Here is a 15589-nt window from a genome sequence, read left to right on the forward strand (position 1 = left end):
CGCGCTGGAACGCTTCAAGGACTCCAGGGTCACGGCCAAGTCCTTGGGTCTCTCGACCCAGCGTCAGCAACCGGGTTCGTTTCGTCCCTTTCGTGGCCAAGGAAGGGGCGCCCCCACACGTGCTGCCAGCCACGCGCCGCAACAATCCTTCCAACGCGGTGGCGGCCGTGGAAACCGCCGTGGTGGCGGTCGGGGACAACGGCGGGGTCAGACCACACCTTCCCCCGCAGCATCTACCCCAAAATCCTCCTAGTCCGTGCTTTCGGCCCCATGTGACGCCAGTGGGTGGCAGGGTTCGCCATCACCACGCTCACTGGCGCACGATCACTTCGGACAGGTGGGTGCTGCAAATTGTCCGAAGGGGCTACTCCCTCCCCTTCGAGACCTCTCCTCCAGCCATGCCACCGCAGAACCACCGTGTGTCGGGGGACCACTTGACACTTCTGCAGGAGGAAGTTACGGCCCTCTTGGCCAAGGGGGCCATCGAGCGCGTTCCTGGGCCAGAAGTAGGGCGTGGTTGTTATTCCCACTACTTTCTGGTGCCCAAGAAGGACAAGGGGGGCCTACGTCCTATCTTGGATCTAAGGAACGTCAACGGCTTCCTCCGGAAGGAGAAGTTCAAGATGTTGACGTTAGCTCAGGTCTTGGCTGCTCTAGACCCGCAAGACTGGATGGTAGCGTTGGACTTGCAGGACGCCTATTTTCACATCCCCGTCCTGCCGGCCCACCGGCGTTACCTGCGGTTCACGGTAGGCCAGGAGCACTTTCAGTTTATCGTGCTCCCCTTCGGCCTTACCAGCGCCCCACGGGTGTTCACAAAGGTGATGGCGGTGGTCGCAGCCCATCTGCGCAGGTTGGGGGTTTCAGTCTTCCCCTACCTAGACGACTGGTTGTTGAAGGCGGGCTCGCCCCAGACAGTCGTCCACCACCTTCAGATGACGGCAGACCTCTTGCACGACCTGGGGTTCTCCATCAACGTGCCGAAATCACACCTGTGTCCCTCTCAAAAGCTCCTTTTCATCGGAGCGGTTCTGGACTCGGCGCAGTTTCGGGTTTATCCTCCGGAACGGCGGGTTCGGGATATTCAGGCTTTGATTCCCATCTTTCAGCCGCTATCCCGAGTCTCGGTCAGGTTGACGCTGCGGCTGCTGGGACTGATGGCTTCCTGCATCCTTCTGGTGCATCACGCCAGGTGGCGGATGCGGGCTCTGCAGTGGGACCTGAAGTTTCAGTGGGCCCAGCATCAGGGCAACTTGTCCGACCACGTCTTGATCTCGGAGGGCACTGCGAGACAACTGCAGTGGTGGCTTACGGACCGCGATTGGGTCAGGGGCAAGTCCCTCTCCCTTCCCCAACCGGAGCACGTTGTCGTGACGGACGCGTCCCTCCAGGGCTGGGGTGGCCACTTGGGAGAGGCAGAGATCAGAGGCATCTGGTCTCCGGCGGAGTCCCGGCTCCATATCAATCTGTTGGAGCTGCGGGCGATTCGTCTGGCACTGAAGGCATTCCTCCCCTTTGTCAACGGGAGTGTAGTGCAGGTGTTCACCGACAACACCACCGCCATGTGGTACTGCAACAAACAGGGCGGAGTGGGGTCGTGGACCCTTTGCCAGGAGGCTCTGCGCCTCTGGCAATGGCTGGAACGTCAGGGCGTGACTCTGACGGTTCAACACCTGGCGGGTTCTCTGAACGCCAGGGCGGACGAACTCAGCCGTCGGTGCTCGATGGATCACGAATGGCGTCTGAACTCGGACGTGGCGCAAGGCATCTTTCTGCAATGGGGAGAGCCTTGGTTAGATCTATTCGCCACAGAAGAGAACGCGCAATGTCATCAGTTCTGCGCGTTGGAGTTTCCAAGACGGCACTCGCACGGCGACGCCTTTCGGCGCGAGTGGAGTTGCGGTCTGTTATACGCCTTTCCGCCTATACCACTTCTGCCCAGAGTGCTGAAGAAGATCAGGCGCGACCGGGCCCAAGTTATCCTTGTGGCTCCGGACTGGGCTCGAAGGTACTGGTATCCCGAGCTACTCAGCATGTCAGTCGGTCCCCCGATCCGCCTGCCCCTTCAGGAGGACCTTCTGTCGCAGCAGCAGGGGACGGTCCTCCACCCGAACCTGTCCAGTCTCCACCTCCATGCTTGGAGATTGAGCGGCGGCAGTTGAGGCCATTTGACTTGCCTCCTGAAGTCTGTGATGTTATTCTGGCAGCCAGGCGTCCCTCCACTAAGTCGGTATACGCCTGTCGGTGGAACAGATTTGTGGCATGGTGCACAGCAAAGGCTGTGGATCCTCTTTCTGCCCCTCTTTCGGAGGTTCTTCTGTTTCTTCTTTCTCTTGCCCAGCAGGGCTCTGCTCTGGGCACTATCAAGGGCTACCTTTCTGCCCTTTCAGCCTTTTTGAGGCTTCCTGATCAGCCTTCTTTGTTCAAATCCCCGATTGTAACTCGATTCTTGAAAGGCATCACTCACATGTTTCCACCTGTTCCGTTTGTGATGCCTCAGTGGGATTTGAACCTGGTTCTAACTTTCCTGATGTGTGCTCCCTTTGAGCCCCTTCATTCTTGCCCTCTCCGTCTCCTGACTTTAAAGACGGCTTTCCTGGTTGCCATCACCTCTGCCAGGAGGGTGAGTGAGCTCCAGGCTCTTTCTGTCCAACCTCCTTTCCTGTCCATTCATCCTGACAAGGTGGTTCTGAGGACTAGACCTTCTTTCCTGCCCAAGGTTGTTTCGGCCTTTCACATCGGGCAGTCCATCACCCTCCCTTCCTTCTTCCCGCCTCCGCATCCTTCAAAGGATGAAGAGCGGCTCCATCGTCTGGACCCAAAACGTGCGCTTTCATTTTACATGGATCGCACACGCCAGTTCCGGGTGGATGACCACCTGTTTGTTGGCTACGTGGGTGCGAAGAAGGGACGGGCGGTTTGTAAACGAACCATCTCTCGATGGGTCGTCCTCTGCATCAAAGCGTGCTACTCTTTGGCTCGGAAGGAGCCTCCTGTTGGGCTGAGGGCCCATTCCACTCGGGCCACGGCGGCTACTACTGCCCTGGGCCGGGGAGTCCCCTTGCAGGACATTTGCCAGGCGGCTACGTGGGCCTCGCTGCACACCTTTGCGAGGCACTACTGCCTGGACAGTCAAGTCCGGAGGGATGGCTTCTTTGGCCGTTCTGTCCTCCAGGACTTTCTGGTGTAGTTTTGTATTGGTTCGCAGACCCACCACCGGGGTTGGTATTGCTGGGGTATGTATTCTAAGGTAAGGAATCTAACACTAACGTGTTTCTTTCAGATGAACAAGTTACTTACCTTCGGTAACGATATATCTGTAAGAAACATTAGTTAGTGTTAGATTCCTTACCGAACCCACCCATCCTCCCCGTTCTGCGAACTGATACCTAGGGTTAAGGTCATCCCTTTCAGGGCCCTAGTTTGTACATGGCACCAGTGTTGGTTCTCTCATGGCTCTGCGTCTCCTGGCGCGGCAAAGCTGTGTGCAAAGAACTGACGTCAGCGCGCGGAGGCGGCGTCTATGTACTCCAGCGACGTCATCACGGCGCACGACGCCGACGACGGACGCGGAGCCGCAGGGGACGCCTGCAGACGACGCCTACCGACGCGCAGGGGTACTGCTACGCAAAAGTTTCCGGATCCAGACTGACGCCTGGGGATATTCTAAGGTAAGGAATCTAACACTAACTAATGTTTCTTACAGATATATCGTTACCGAAGGTAAGTAACTTGTTCATTAGGGCTTCAAAAATCCACACGCATAGTTGAGCAAGATTTAATCATGACTGGCAATTTTTAGGGACTATTCACCCATTCTGGGGAGCTAATAACAGGTGTTCTGCTTGCTCACAAAGTGAAAGAGCAATAATATTCCTTTAAATCTATTATCTTGTCACCTTTGCTGGCTTTCAGTGTCGGAGGTCAAAACTCAGTTTGTCTTCCTACATTTATTTTCCTTTCTGTAACTAAAGTTAGAGGATTTTCTAAAGTTAACTGTGTGACAATTGAACTGTGCAAAGCTTGTGAAATGAAAGGCTGTAAGAGGTCATTTTAAATGTGTTCCACTAGTTATGAAGATACGTTTTTGTAATTCTGTGGTGAAAAAATATTTTTATAGGATCAAAAATAATTACAACACTTGAATTGGTGGTGTGCAAATTTTTATATTTTTGCTGGAACCCAATTTTTAAATATTTATGAGCTATTATCAGTAAAGCTACGTTAGTGGGAAAGTTTTGAGGCCATTTCAATTGGAAATATGCTATCTGTAAATAACAGTGCACTACCACATCATGCTTAAGTAATATATTCATGAAAAACGAGTTTTTACACATGAACTGGGAATTAGTATTGCTCCTGCCCAGATGACAATGCTATTAGTGAACTATGAGGCAAGCCAGGGATCATGCAGTATACCCTATATATGGGCGAGTTTCTTTTTATACATGGAGCAAACAGTTAACTATGATTTTGACAGCGGTTTTGCCGTAGACGCCTCCTTGTCAGGTTATAAGGACTTCCCCGATGTAGTGTCAGGGCTGAAGAGGAAGTTTTAGGGTTTGCCTCTGAGGTCTTTTTTTCCCATTTTTGTCTGTGAGAAGAGCCTTAGGAAGTCTCATGGGAAGTCTTTTGTGTGGCTTTTCTGCTCGGCTTTTGGAGACCCTTGGTATGACAACTCCCTTTGTCCTCCCCTGTGAGGTGAAGGAGTCCTCCCTGTCCTCATTAGAAGTGACAGATTTCAGTTTCTGTAGTCCCAATAATAGCCTCATCTCTCTGAACGTGGGATTTTGAGAAAAAGGTTAGACATATTTTGTAGTCCTTTACCTTGTTTTCTGATACTCTGAACTATTAGTGTCACGGTCAGAGAAATAGAATATGAAATTTATTTGTGGATAGTCCAAAAAGAAATAATAGCTGAAGAAACGGAGCAGAGGTCAGGGAGACTCCTTTCACATGACGTGCAGTCGAAAAACTGAGGCAATCGACCTCTGTTGGGAGAGTTCTAAAGGGTACTGTTGCCAGATTGGTTATATTTCAAGTTTGGTCCTTTCAAAAAAGGACATCGACTATTTTACTGACTTTTTCATTGTCATTATAGCCCATGATATTGATACCATACTGCTTTATTATGGTACCATGTGACTCCTACTTCGGGGAATGTTTCAAGCATGTGAATCTATGAAAAATCCAATGCTGAAGAGCAAAGACTACCATGAGTAAAAACTTCACAGAAGACTGTTACCGTTGCTCTTTCAATTGTGGCACGTTCCTTCCCTAGATCTTTTTGCAGCACCACTGCATGCAAAATGCCAAAATATTGCTGTTTGGTTGTTGTTTCCAGGGACCTAGAAGAAAGCTTTTTTAGTGCCCTTGCTGGAGAAATTTGCTTAGGCTTTTCCAACATTCCCTTCCTCCTGCTATCAATATTTTGGAAATCGAAAAGGGAACCATGGAGATCATCCTCCTTCCACCAGCATGGGACAGACATTTCTGGTTCACAGCCCTTTTGGGATCTGTCAATAGACGCTCAATTCAAGTTCAACGCAGATCCTTACCTATTATACAAGAACCAGGGTTTAGTTCGTTACAATCCATCTTCCCTGCTCATGGCTGCTTCAGACCTAGATTATGGTTTTTCGAGTATACCACCAGGCTCTCGTAAGATTCTTAGTGCGGCACTATCAAGGTGCATTCAAATAAATGAAACCGTTTTGCACCCAGACTCATGACAGCTTGCCTTACTTCATCTGGTTCAGTCACGCTCGAAACAAGTCAAGTCAAGTCAGAGAATTTATATAGCGCACTACCTACCCAGAGGGTCTCAAGGCGCTTAGAAAGGGGGGGGAGGATTACTTGTCAAATATCCATGTTTTAAGTTGCTTTCTGAATGCTAGGTGGTTCTGGGTGAGGCGAAGGTACGCGGGGAGTGAGTTCCATGTTTTAGCAGCCAGGTAAGAGAAGGATCTGCCTCCCATGGTGGTCTTGTTGATGCGAGGTACAGTGGCGAGGGCTTGGCTGGAAGAACGTAGTTGGCGGGAGGGGGTGTAGAAGGACAGTCGTGAGTTGAGGCAGTCTGGTCCGATGTCGTAGAGTGATTTGTGTGCGTGGGTTAGCAGTCGGAAAGTGATTCTCTTATTGACGGGTAGCCAGTGGAGGTCTTTCAGGTGACCAGAGATGTGTTCGTTGCGCGGGATGTCTAATATGATTCTGGCTGAGGCGTTTTGGATTCGTTGGAGTTTCTTCTGGAGTTTAGCGGTAGTACCTGCGTAGAGGGTGTTTCCGTAGTCCAGTCGGCTCGTGACTAGAGCATGGGTGACTGTTTTCCTTGTTTCGGTGGGGATCCAGCGAAATGTTTTCCTGAGCATGCGAAGAATGTTGAAGCAGGATGAGGATACGGCGCTGACTTGTCTGTTCATTGAAAGTGAGGAATCCAGGATCACGCCTAGGTTCCGTGCGTGGTCTGTCGGGATGGGTGCTTTTCCAAGGGCTTCCGGCCACCAAGAGTCGTCCCATGCAGAGGGGGATGTACCTAATATGAGGACTTCTGTTTTGTCTGAGTTCAGTTTCAGACGGCTTTGTTTCATCCATTCGGCGACTTCTTTCATTCCTTCGTGTAGGTTAGTTTTGGCGGTGCTGGGGTCATTGGTGAGAGAAAGGATTAGTTGAGTGTCATCCGCGTAAGAGATGATGTTGAGGTTGTGTTGGCGGGCGATGGCCGCGAGGGGGCTCATGTATACGTTGAAGAGGGTGGGGCTGAGTGAGGATCCTTGTGGTACGCCACAGATGACTTCAGTGGCCTCGGACTTGAATGGTGGGAGGCGGACTCTCTGGGTTCTTCCGGTGAGGAACGAGGTGATCCATTCAAGTGCTTTTCCTTGTATTCCGATGTTATTGAGGCGTTGTAACAGGGTGCTGTGGCAGACTGTGTCGAATGCTGCAGAGAGGTCGAGGAGGATGAGGGCGACTGTGTCTCCATTGTCCAGTAGAGTTCGAATGTCGTCTGTTGCTGCGATGAGGGCGGTCTCAGTGCTGTGTTTTGCTCGGAAGCCAGATTGTGAGGAGTCGAGGGATTTGTTGGCTTCGAGGAAAGCGGCGAGCTGGTTGTTGACGGCTTTCTCGATGACTTTGGCCGGGAAAGGAAGGAGCGAAATGGGGCGGTAATTTTTGAGTTCGGTGGGGTCCGCTGTGGGTTTTTTCAGAAGGGCGGTGAGTTCAGCGTGTTTCCAGTCTTCCGGGAAGGTGGCGAAGTTGATGATCCACCTTCACTATATTTGACCCAAATATTCAGGAGGTTTTAGGGGCTTTTCTGTATATTCCCTCCAATAGCAAAACATTCGGCTGTCCTGCAGCATTACACTTTTTTGGAAGCTCTTGTGAGACATCAATTTGAACACATTCTTAACACTGGATTACAGATGCTGTTGTGGGGAACTTATTTCTGGAGGTGGTCTACAAGAAAAATTTATGAGAATCGGGTGTTCTCAATCAACCCCCTTACCTGACATTAGATCAAAGCAAAGCAGCATTAATGACCAATCTGAAATTAATTCCAAGTTCTCCATGCAGTTTTATCTAATTGAAAAAACGAATCTACCAACATTTTTTCACAACCAGCGACACTAGCTCAAGAAACACTACATTCACTGAATGTAAAAAGGTCTTCTATTTTACATCCAGGCAAAAGATTTTCCAAAATCTGGCCAATTGTTTATCATGTGGAAATTCAGACAAGGGCCGCTGTTTATCAAAACAAAGAATAGCTTAATGGATGATAATGTGAATCTTTTTGGCTAATGAAATCATGTCATCCTTTAAGAACTGCAGTTGGTGAACATTCCACCAGGAGTATGGGGTCCACAGGCATACTCTTTGAAGGGTTGCCTTTAAAGGGCATTTTGTTCCAGCAACATGAATCTCTACGCAAAGCTTCACCAAGCATTGTCTTAGATATTTAGTCAAAGACTGAAATAGCAGTTGGACAATCGGCACTAGGTAATCTGCTAAATTAAGGTGAGCCTCATTCACATCTGTTGTATGTTCTACTGGAAGAAATGCTTTTGTATTCTAAATTCAAGCTTGCAAATCTATAAAATCCAATGGTGAAGAAATATTTACTTATGTGTAACTACAGTTCTTTAGCATTTATACATTTCGCAGATACACATGTGCCCTCCTTATAGTTGATGAGGCTTCCAGTATAATTCAGCTGAGCTCTGAAATCCTGACAGTTGGTTTCTCTGTGGAGGGTTAGAATCCTTGTGCCTCCACCTGATTAGCTGGACTTTTAGGGCATGAAATGAGGTGAATTGGCAGCATTTACTTTGTGAATACTTGTCCATTTGTTTTCCACGAAATACTGTTTTTTAAATTATTTTCCAAGAGATATTGAAATACTTCTATGTTAACATTGACTGCTGGAAATTTCCAGACTGATTACTGGGACAAATTCAAGCATCTGAGTCTATTAAAAAAAATTAAAATCACAATGTTGAAGAACTGTAGTTACAGTCCAGTAACTTTCTTTGGTCTATCAAATATTTCCTGAATAAGACCTTTGATAGGTGACTATACTGCAGAAGCTACTTTCTGCCAAAATTCAGCTGGAAGTACATCAGATCCCAATGCCTTGGGTTCTTTAATTGTTCTAAAATATGGTATATTTCCTGAATGGAGATTAGCTTTTAGTGATTCTTGGTAATCTGTGGTTAATGATTGCAGTACACAATGCTACTTTAGAACGAAACATGCCCCTTGTTTGTTTGGTTGTAGTAATTCTGGGTAAGAATACATTGTGTGGAGTGGACGGTGAAATTCCTGCTACCTTAAATAAGTCAAATTCATAATTTCCATAGCCAAAAGGTCTGGTCTTCAGTCATGTCACAGCAACAATTAATTACATGGGTTGAGGAGCAACATAAACAAAGATGATATTCAAGAACACTTTCAGCAAAAGACGCATTTACACTACAGGGGCCAAGTCTTGTAAGAGTTCTTCATTTGAGGAATAATCATGGAAAACACAATGCTTCTCAAGTTGCAACATCGTTCCCTTAGTTGGACCTCCATAGGGACTGCAGTTTCTCTACTGAGGCACCTAAACAAAACCAATTAGCCATGTATAATATTTTGGCGCATAATTTCCATTCAATTTCATTATGATATGGAACTCCGCTGGAGATCCACATGATGCAAAATCGTAAGTACAAGATACATACGTAGGTCATATTAAATACAGTCATAATAATGTACAACTCAGTGATAAAAAATTTAAAAAATCTTCGCACAGCCTTTAATATAAGTGAGAGCATTCAACACTTGCAGGCCACCAGAAGTAATTATGATATTGGTGCACTAACCTTAAAAAATAAACTTGTACATATTAAATAAAGACTTGCAAATATTACATAAATAATCTTTTGTATCTGCAAGCCGCCTAACTCCTACAACAAATTTCAGAAACGTCTGGAAAATTGAATGATTTTGTCATCAAATATTTCCTTGGGTGTAAGCATTAGACACAACGAGTCTGAGTATTTAAAAACAGGGGTCTTAGAAAGTGATGTGCATAGTGCAACAAGATATGCCAAAAGTGGCATCATATGCTGGAACACAGAACTTACAGATGTTACCTAATTGCCCTTTTGTGTACACGAGCAACCTGACTCATTAGTACAAATTTAAAAAACATCTACAAAAAAAAAATCTCGTCAATCATTTCATTAGCTGGGAACATTAAACATTTATGGGCCTCCAACACTAAGCGAATATTGTATTTTAAAACATGGCCTCCGGGAGACTGTGCGTTGTACAATGCAAGACATTCAAATATTACATGATTTCAACCTTGAATATGTAACTGATATAACTCAATCTCCATTTTGGGGATCCTTATCCCAACGCCTGTAATAAAACGTAGGGGGAGAAAATCCATTCTCAAAAATAAAATTCATCTACGGGGCCCATAAAGGAGATTCCAGGTTACAAAAGGTTGAGGATTATTCCCAAGATTGCTCTCTTGTACCACCTGATTTAGCTGACACAAAGCAATGTCTCTAACTGGACTAATTTTATAAAGAGTATTTTTTTATAAGACTCTTTAAAAGAGACTTATACATACAACAGCCTACACTCAGATCAATCCCAAAGGTTTCTTTTGCCAACTCAAAGGACCTAAAGAAGGCACTCCTATCTTTTTGAAGGAGAAAAATTTAACTTAAAAGCTGCACTAAGTGCTGGCAGCTCTTCGCCTAAGATCGAATTTTCCCATCTCAGAACAGCAGCGAGTGCAAATGTAAAAGTTAACATTAACACAAACTCCAAGTGAAGGGCCTGAGGGCCTGCCACAGTATTCAAGCCACAAATCTGGTGGAGGATTCGACCTTCTATTATCTCAAAAAAGCTCCAGCACCTCGCAGGCGTAACTTAGTGAAGAGGTTATTTTAACCTTATAGACCAACAAAACGTGACTAAAACGACCTCTCCCACAGGATTTGTATAATCTGTTATGGTAATGTGCCTGAAATAATGTCCTACTCGAGCAAAGAATAACATAATCTTCATCCCGCCTGCTACTGGAAAAGATTACCCAAATACAAATAAGAGTCCAATTTCTCTTCCCCTAGATTGCAGTTGAACTTTCCCCTTGTTCTTTTTGCCTTTCTGTACGGAAAGTGAAAAAAAAATTTTTAGATAGTTATTTTCCGAAAGTGGGCTTCTGCCAACATCATCCGAGCAGAAAGGCGACGTTGCAGGCCAATAGGGGTTAAATCCATTATAGCCATGTCATCTGCATACAGCAGGCAGACACATTGCCAATTTTTGGCTGGTCCCCCTGCACCTGATCTAAAATACCAGGTAGATCCTGTGTGTGTGAATAAATAAAAAATAAAAATAAAAAAAAATATATATATATATATATATATATATATATATATCCTTTGATGCTCGTTTTGCGGTCCAGGCGCTGCTTCTCAGCCGTGCGTTATCCCGCGGTCAAGCAGACCGCCGTATATTCGATAATCTCTCTCCACAAGGAAAAGAAGTTGGATCGCACAACAATACTTCTTTAAGGTAAATTAGGATATTTATTTCAAACAGACTCCAAACACTCCAAACACCAACGCGTTTCGATCTTTCATTTCTCATCTTGCCACTGATGAAAGGATTTGGACTCCTGAAACGCGTCTGGATTTACAATGGATGCCTGTGCCCCAGCGAGGAGACTGTTGGCAAGTTGTTCACAATAAGGAAACAAACTACTTGAATTTCCTGAAGCTTTTCTTTGTGTTTGCTACCTGATGGTTTGATGGTTGGAGATATATATATATATATATATTATTTTTTTTTTCTATTTTTTTTTTTTGAGCGATTCAGACTCTTTTGAGAGTGTTCTAGAGGGTACTGTTACCTGATTGCCTAACAGTTGTAGTTTGGTCCTTTTTAAAAAAAAGAACATGGGCTATAAAACCTATGGTTCATTGCCATTCTGTCTATTGTAGTAATACACATTAATATAGTACTGCGGGACTCCCACTTCAACGATGGGGAATGATTTAAGCATGGTAATATATGAAAGATACCAATGCTGGAGAGCTACAGTTACAGGTAATTAACTAATTTTCTTGATAAATATTGGCAAAGCCAACAGCGTGATATTGCTTAAAAAAAATCAAACTAGTTTGGGGATGTGAGTGGGATGCTGGCAAGGATATGAAAAGGATGGAAACGGGGCGCACGGAGAGAAGCGCAGTTGGAAAACAAAATATGTGAGACAGGAAAGTGAAAAGCAGTAGGGGTGAAAAGCACAGGACAGTCAATGGTAGGGAAACGCAATGCACTAGGAATGCTTCATACAAAATTAAAAAATACTTTCCGGAAAAGCCGACACTGGCGGAAGCATAAAAGCATCCAATGATAGGAAGTGAACAAGCTGTGCTCCTTGGGAGGGACAAACAGGAGATGGGTGGGATAAAACAAATAAAACCGTTCGATAAAAAGCAAGAAAATAAGTGACAAAAACCAATGAAAAGCAACGGGCGGAGTTGCTTTCCAGGTAAGCAAGTAAGATGTCCCCAATAAGCCTGGTGGGCTTCGACCTATTTACAAGGGAAAGTAACGTGTCCTATGAATAAGATCATTTGGTTGCACAAATACAATGGACCTTTGTTGCTGATCGCGTCTTCCTTAGGTTTTCCTTTATTGCATTATTTCCAGAACAATCAAGATTTTACTAGTACTTGCTCTTCCATTTCAGAGGTCTTAAAATCCTTTTTTTTTAATTAAATTTGTTTTTAATCTGTGTAATGCGTTTTGTTTGAATCCTGATGCGTTTTGCCAATACAGAAACTTTCAAATTACATCCCTCATTAAAACTAGTAGTGGAGTGTAGGTTGTGGAAACATTGTCAAATAACTTGTCTGAATTCTCTGCTTTTCTTCTTATGCCGCACAGAGGAGTCCAAGGAAGGTGAGGCATTGCCCGACATTAAATCTCCTCCCTTCATTCCCCTTTCAATTACTTTACCTCTGAACATCGGTTAACTTCCTAACACGTCGCTCCATGTTTTAGGTATTTTCCAAACTGTTCGACGTTTGTCGCCGTCGGATGGCGCGTCGACCCGCGATAGCGGTGCCAAGATACAGACTGTCGTCGAATAATAACAAGAAGAACTATTAGACCAACCCTCTCTGCTTTACCTTTCTCTCTCTGAAGTGTTCGCACTTCCGCTGTACGACAATAAAAAGGACCGAATGGACCGCTCTGCATAAATGCGGACAAACATGCCAGGGTGATGCTGCAGATAGGCACTGGAATTGCACATCCATTTTGGAACACTAACGTGGGTTGAACTGATGACCCTCACTTGTCCGCAATCTGCAAAGACTAACCTCATATTATAGCAGCACAACTTGTTTATCATATCCGTTCATTCATCCTCATTTTTCAGTTGACAGTATATTTTCTTTTTCTTGTGAATGTTTTTACGTTAATGTGAGTCTTTCCTTTTCCATTTTTGCTTTCCTCATGTTCTGTTTTGCACATTCACACTGCAGGTACTGAAGCCCCTGAGCGATAACCTAATGGAGGATAACGTAAGACAGACTGTTACAAACTCCATCAAAGCAGGCCTCTCTGTACAGGGGTCTCACAATGCCAGGTTAAAGGCAGACTGACGCTTCTTCGCCTCTTCAGCTTTGCTCTCCTGTCCTTGACTTGCCTGCTACACATCGAGAACTCAGTAAAAAACCAAAGTTTACAACGGAATCTCTGGGTTTCATTTTCGCGTGACTGACTCCACCGGATGCGTCATCAAGAGGAGATGCTGGTTTCTGCCCAAGTGCCCCTGCCTATGACTCTGTATTAGTGCCAAGGAGGCTGGCCGGCGAGTTGTAAATGTTAAACTAGTATATTTTTCTGCACCTGTTTTCCATGCTCATCTATCCATGCTTTTCTCCTTTTCCTTTTGTTTTTTTCGTTATCTTTGCCTTATTTTATTAATGTGAACCATGTGTCCTGTGCTACGCGGATTTCAGGGAAATTGTTTTTTTAGTTTATCTTGAGGCAATCCTTTAACCGAATGTATGTAGGCTTACGATGTCCCGTTGTTTTATTTTGAGTCCTAGTTTTTGGTTAATTTGTATAAAGGTTTGGACCTGGTAATAACTGACACTACTGAAGTCATAATTGCTTCACTCCACTAAAATATTTATATTGTTGCTTTACTGCCTTTTGCTTCCAGTATTACCTAGCTGCATGTACATGGTTGTCCAAAACACTGCTGAACACTGTCTAAGTTGTAGTGAGATAACCTATTTCACCTTGGCCTTTCAAATTCAGCAAGCCTGCTCTCCTGAAAAGAATCGGCGCACTCAAAGATAGGGGAGTAATCGGACTGTGGGAAGTTCAGCCTTCATGTACATACAGATGCCATGGATTCTAATGGGAGTAATTTCATCCAAAAATGCCTAAAACAACTTTAAATTATCTGTACAGAGTGTTTGTTTTAATTTTCTATAAAAATGATAGGGCATGTATATGAAATATAAATATATAAATACACTTTTTGTATCGAGTTTTTGTAGTCCAATGCAAAACCTGGTTCTGTAGTAGACTAAGTACGTCCCTGTAAAGGAATGTTAGTGGCTCATGTCAATGTGTGAATGCATTAAGCCAATTTTGGAAGTTTTTGATATATTTGTGACATTTACCTGCCATGAGCAATGCAACCTCACCCCCTTGGTAAACAACAATGGGAATGTTTTATTGTGGAACTGTTTTTGTCCCCTCTCTCTCTCCAATTTTAAAAATTATTTCTTGTAATTTATTTTCAGTTGATAAATAAAATCACGTGTATATATGAACTTAGATGTGTACCTTTCTGGCTTTGCTTTAGACTTTTACCTACTTGATAGTTTCAGTTTTGCAATTTTATTGCAAAGATTTTTTCTGTTTCTGCATGTGAAATGAATTGGATATTTGTAAAGCTCTCTACTATCCAAGGTCTCTTAGTGCTGAATACGAAGAAATCAGGACACGAAATCAAGTCAAGGTAGGTCTTAAGCTGCTTCCAAATATTTAGACTGGTGCAAGTAGATATCTGATAGACTTCAAGCCCACATTCCTTACCTTAGAATATTCTCAAGCGTCAGACTGGATCTAGAATATCTTGAGCAGTACCTCTGCGTGGCAGCAGGTGGTGCTGATCAGCTCTGTCTTGAGCAGTACCTCTGCATGGCAGCAGGTGGTGCTGATCAGCTCTGTGGCATACGCGATGGAAGTGAAGTGCGCGGTGCCTGTATTTTTCTGTGCCATCAGCCCAGATCCGGAGACCTCAGTCTTTTTTTGACTGCTTTTTTAAAAACTTTTTGGCAAATGTTTTTTTGAGCTTTGCTGCCAGTGTGCTTAAGGGATCTCTCCTGAAAAACTGGGTTTTAAACCTTGTGGGGCCTGCCACAGACAGATGTCTGTGACAGACCCCCCCACCTGTTTACCTATGGTGTCCCCAAGACCTGCCAAGACTGCAGAGTGATGAATCCCAAGGCTGTCTAGGACTGTTCCTTGAAGCTCCTGGTCGCTCAACACCAGACTAGACTGCATCGCTGGAGTTTCGTTGAATGTCTTGGGACCACTCCCGAGTCGCTACTATCAGTCGTCATTAAAATCTTCATCCGGTAAGTCCCACAAGAAGACTGCAGCCTAGAAGTCGAAGCATTCTTTGATTTCATCACACCAGTGTAAGCCATGGGACGAGGCACTGGAAAGACGCCACAAGTCCCTGCCCTGCTCCCATTCTTCACCCAGAGGGCCTGGGTCCACTCCCCCCTGCCCCCCTCCCCCACCCACCCAGAATTTCCCAGAGCGGAGTGTCCCCTGTCCAATCAAGGGAATTTTAAGAGACCATGCACCTCATTTGGGCGAACTGACCCGTCTGTGGCTCCTTTGGGCCCCCTGGGTTCAGAAGGTGCTGCAACTGGACTTCTACTGCCTGGTTCGTCCTCAGCACCAGTTGGGTCCTTTGAATCCCTTCCTGGATCTGGGCTGATTCCGGTCACAATTTCGCAACCTTCAACGGAGTCCATTCCAGTGG

At 45.3% G+C, this 15589-nt stretch overlaps 1 protein-coding gene across 2 annotated transcripts in view; it reads left to right on the forward strand.

The window, feature by feature from the left end:
- Positions 1 to 14363, forward strand: part of ATL2 (atlastin GTPase 2) — an 837115-nt gene extending 822752 nt beyond the window's left edge. The window contains exons 13-14 of one of the 2 annotated variants that reach the window (XM_086927190.1): positions 12454 to 12468; positions 12571 to 12799. In XM_086927190.1, coding sequence (XP_086783316.1) covers positions 12454 to 12468; positions 12571 to 12678 — 123 coding nt within the window. In that variant the 3' untranslated portion in view covers positions 12679 to 12799. Of the gene's footprint in view, positions 1 to 12453; positions 12469 to 12570; positions 12800 to 13055 lie in introns of those variants that run through there. The other variant, XM_086927189.1, reaches the window with a different exon arrangement.
- The last annotated feature ends 1226 nt before the right edge of the window (positions 14364 to 15589 follow it).

The sequence above is a fragment of the Lissotriton vulgaris genome, chromosome 6 (assembly GCF_964263255.1).
Source record: "Lissotriton vulgaris chromosome 6, aLisVul1.2, whole genome shotgun sequence".
NCBI classification, from domain to species: Eukaryota; Metazoa; Chordata; class Amphibia; order Caudata; family Salamandridae; genus Lissotriton; species Lissotriton vulgaris.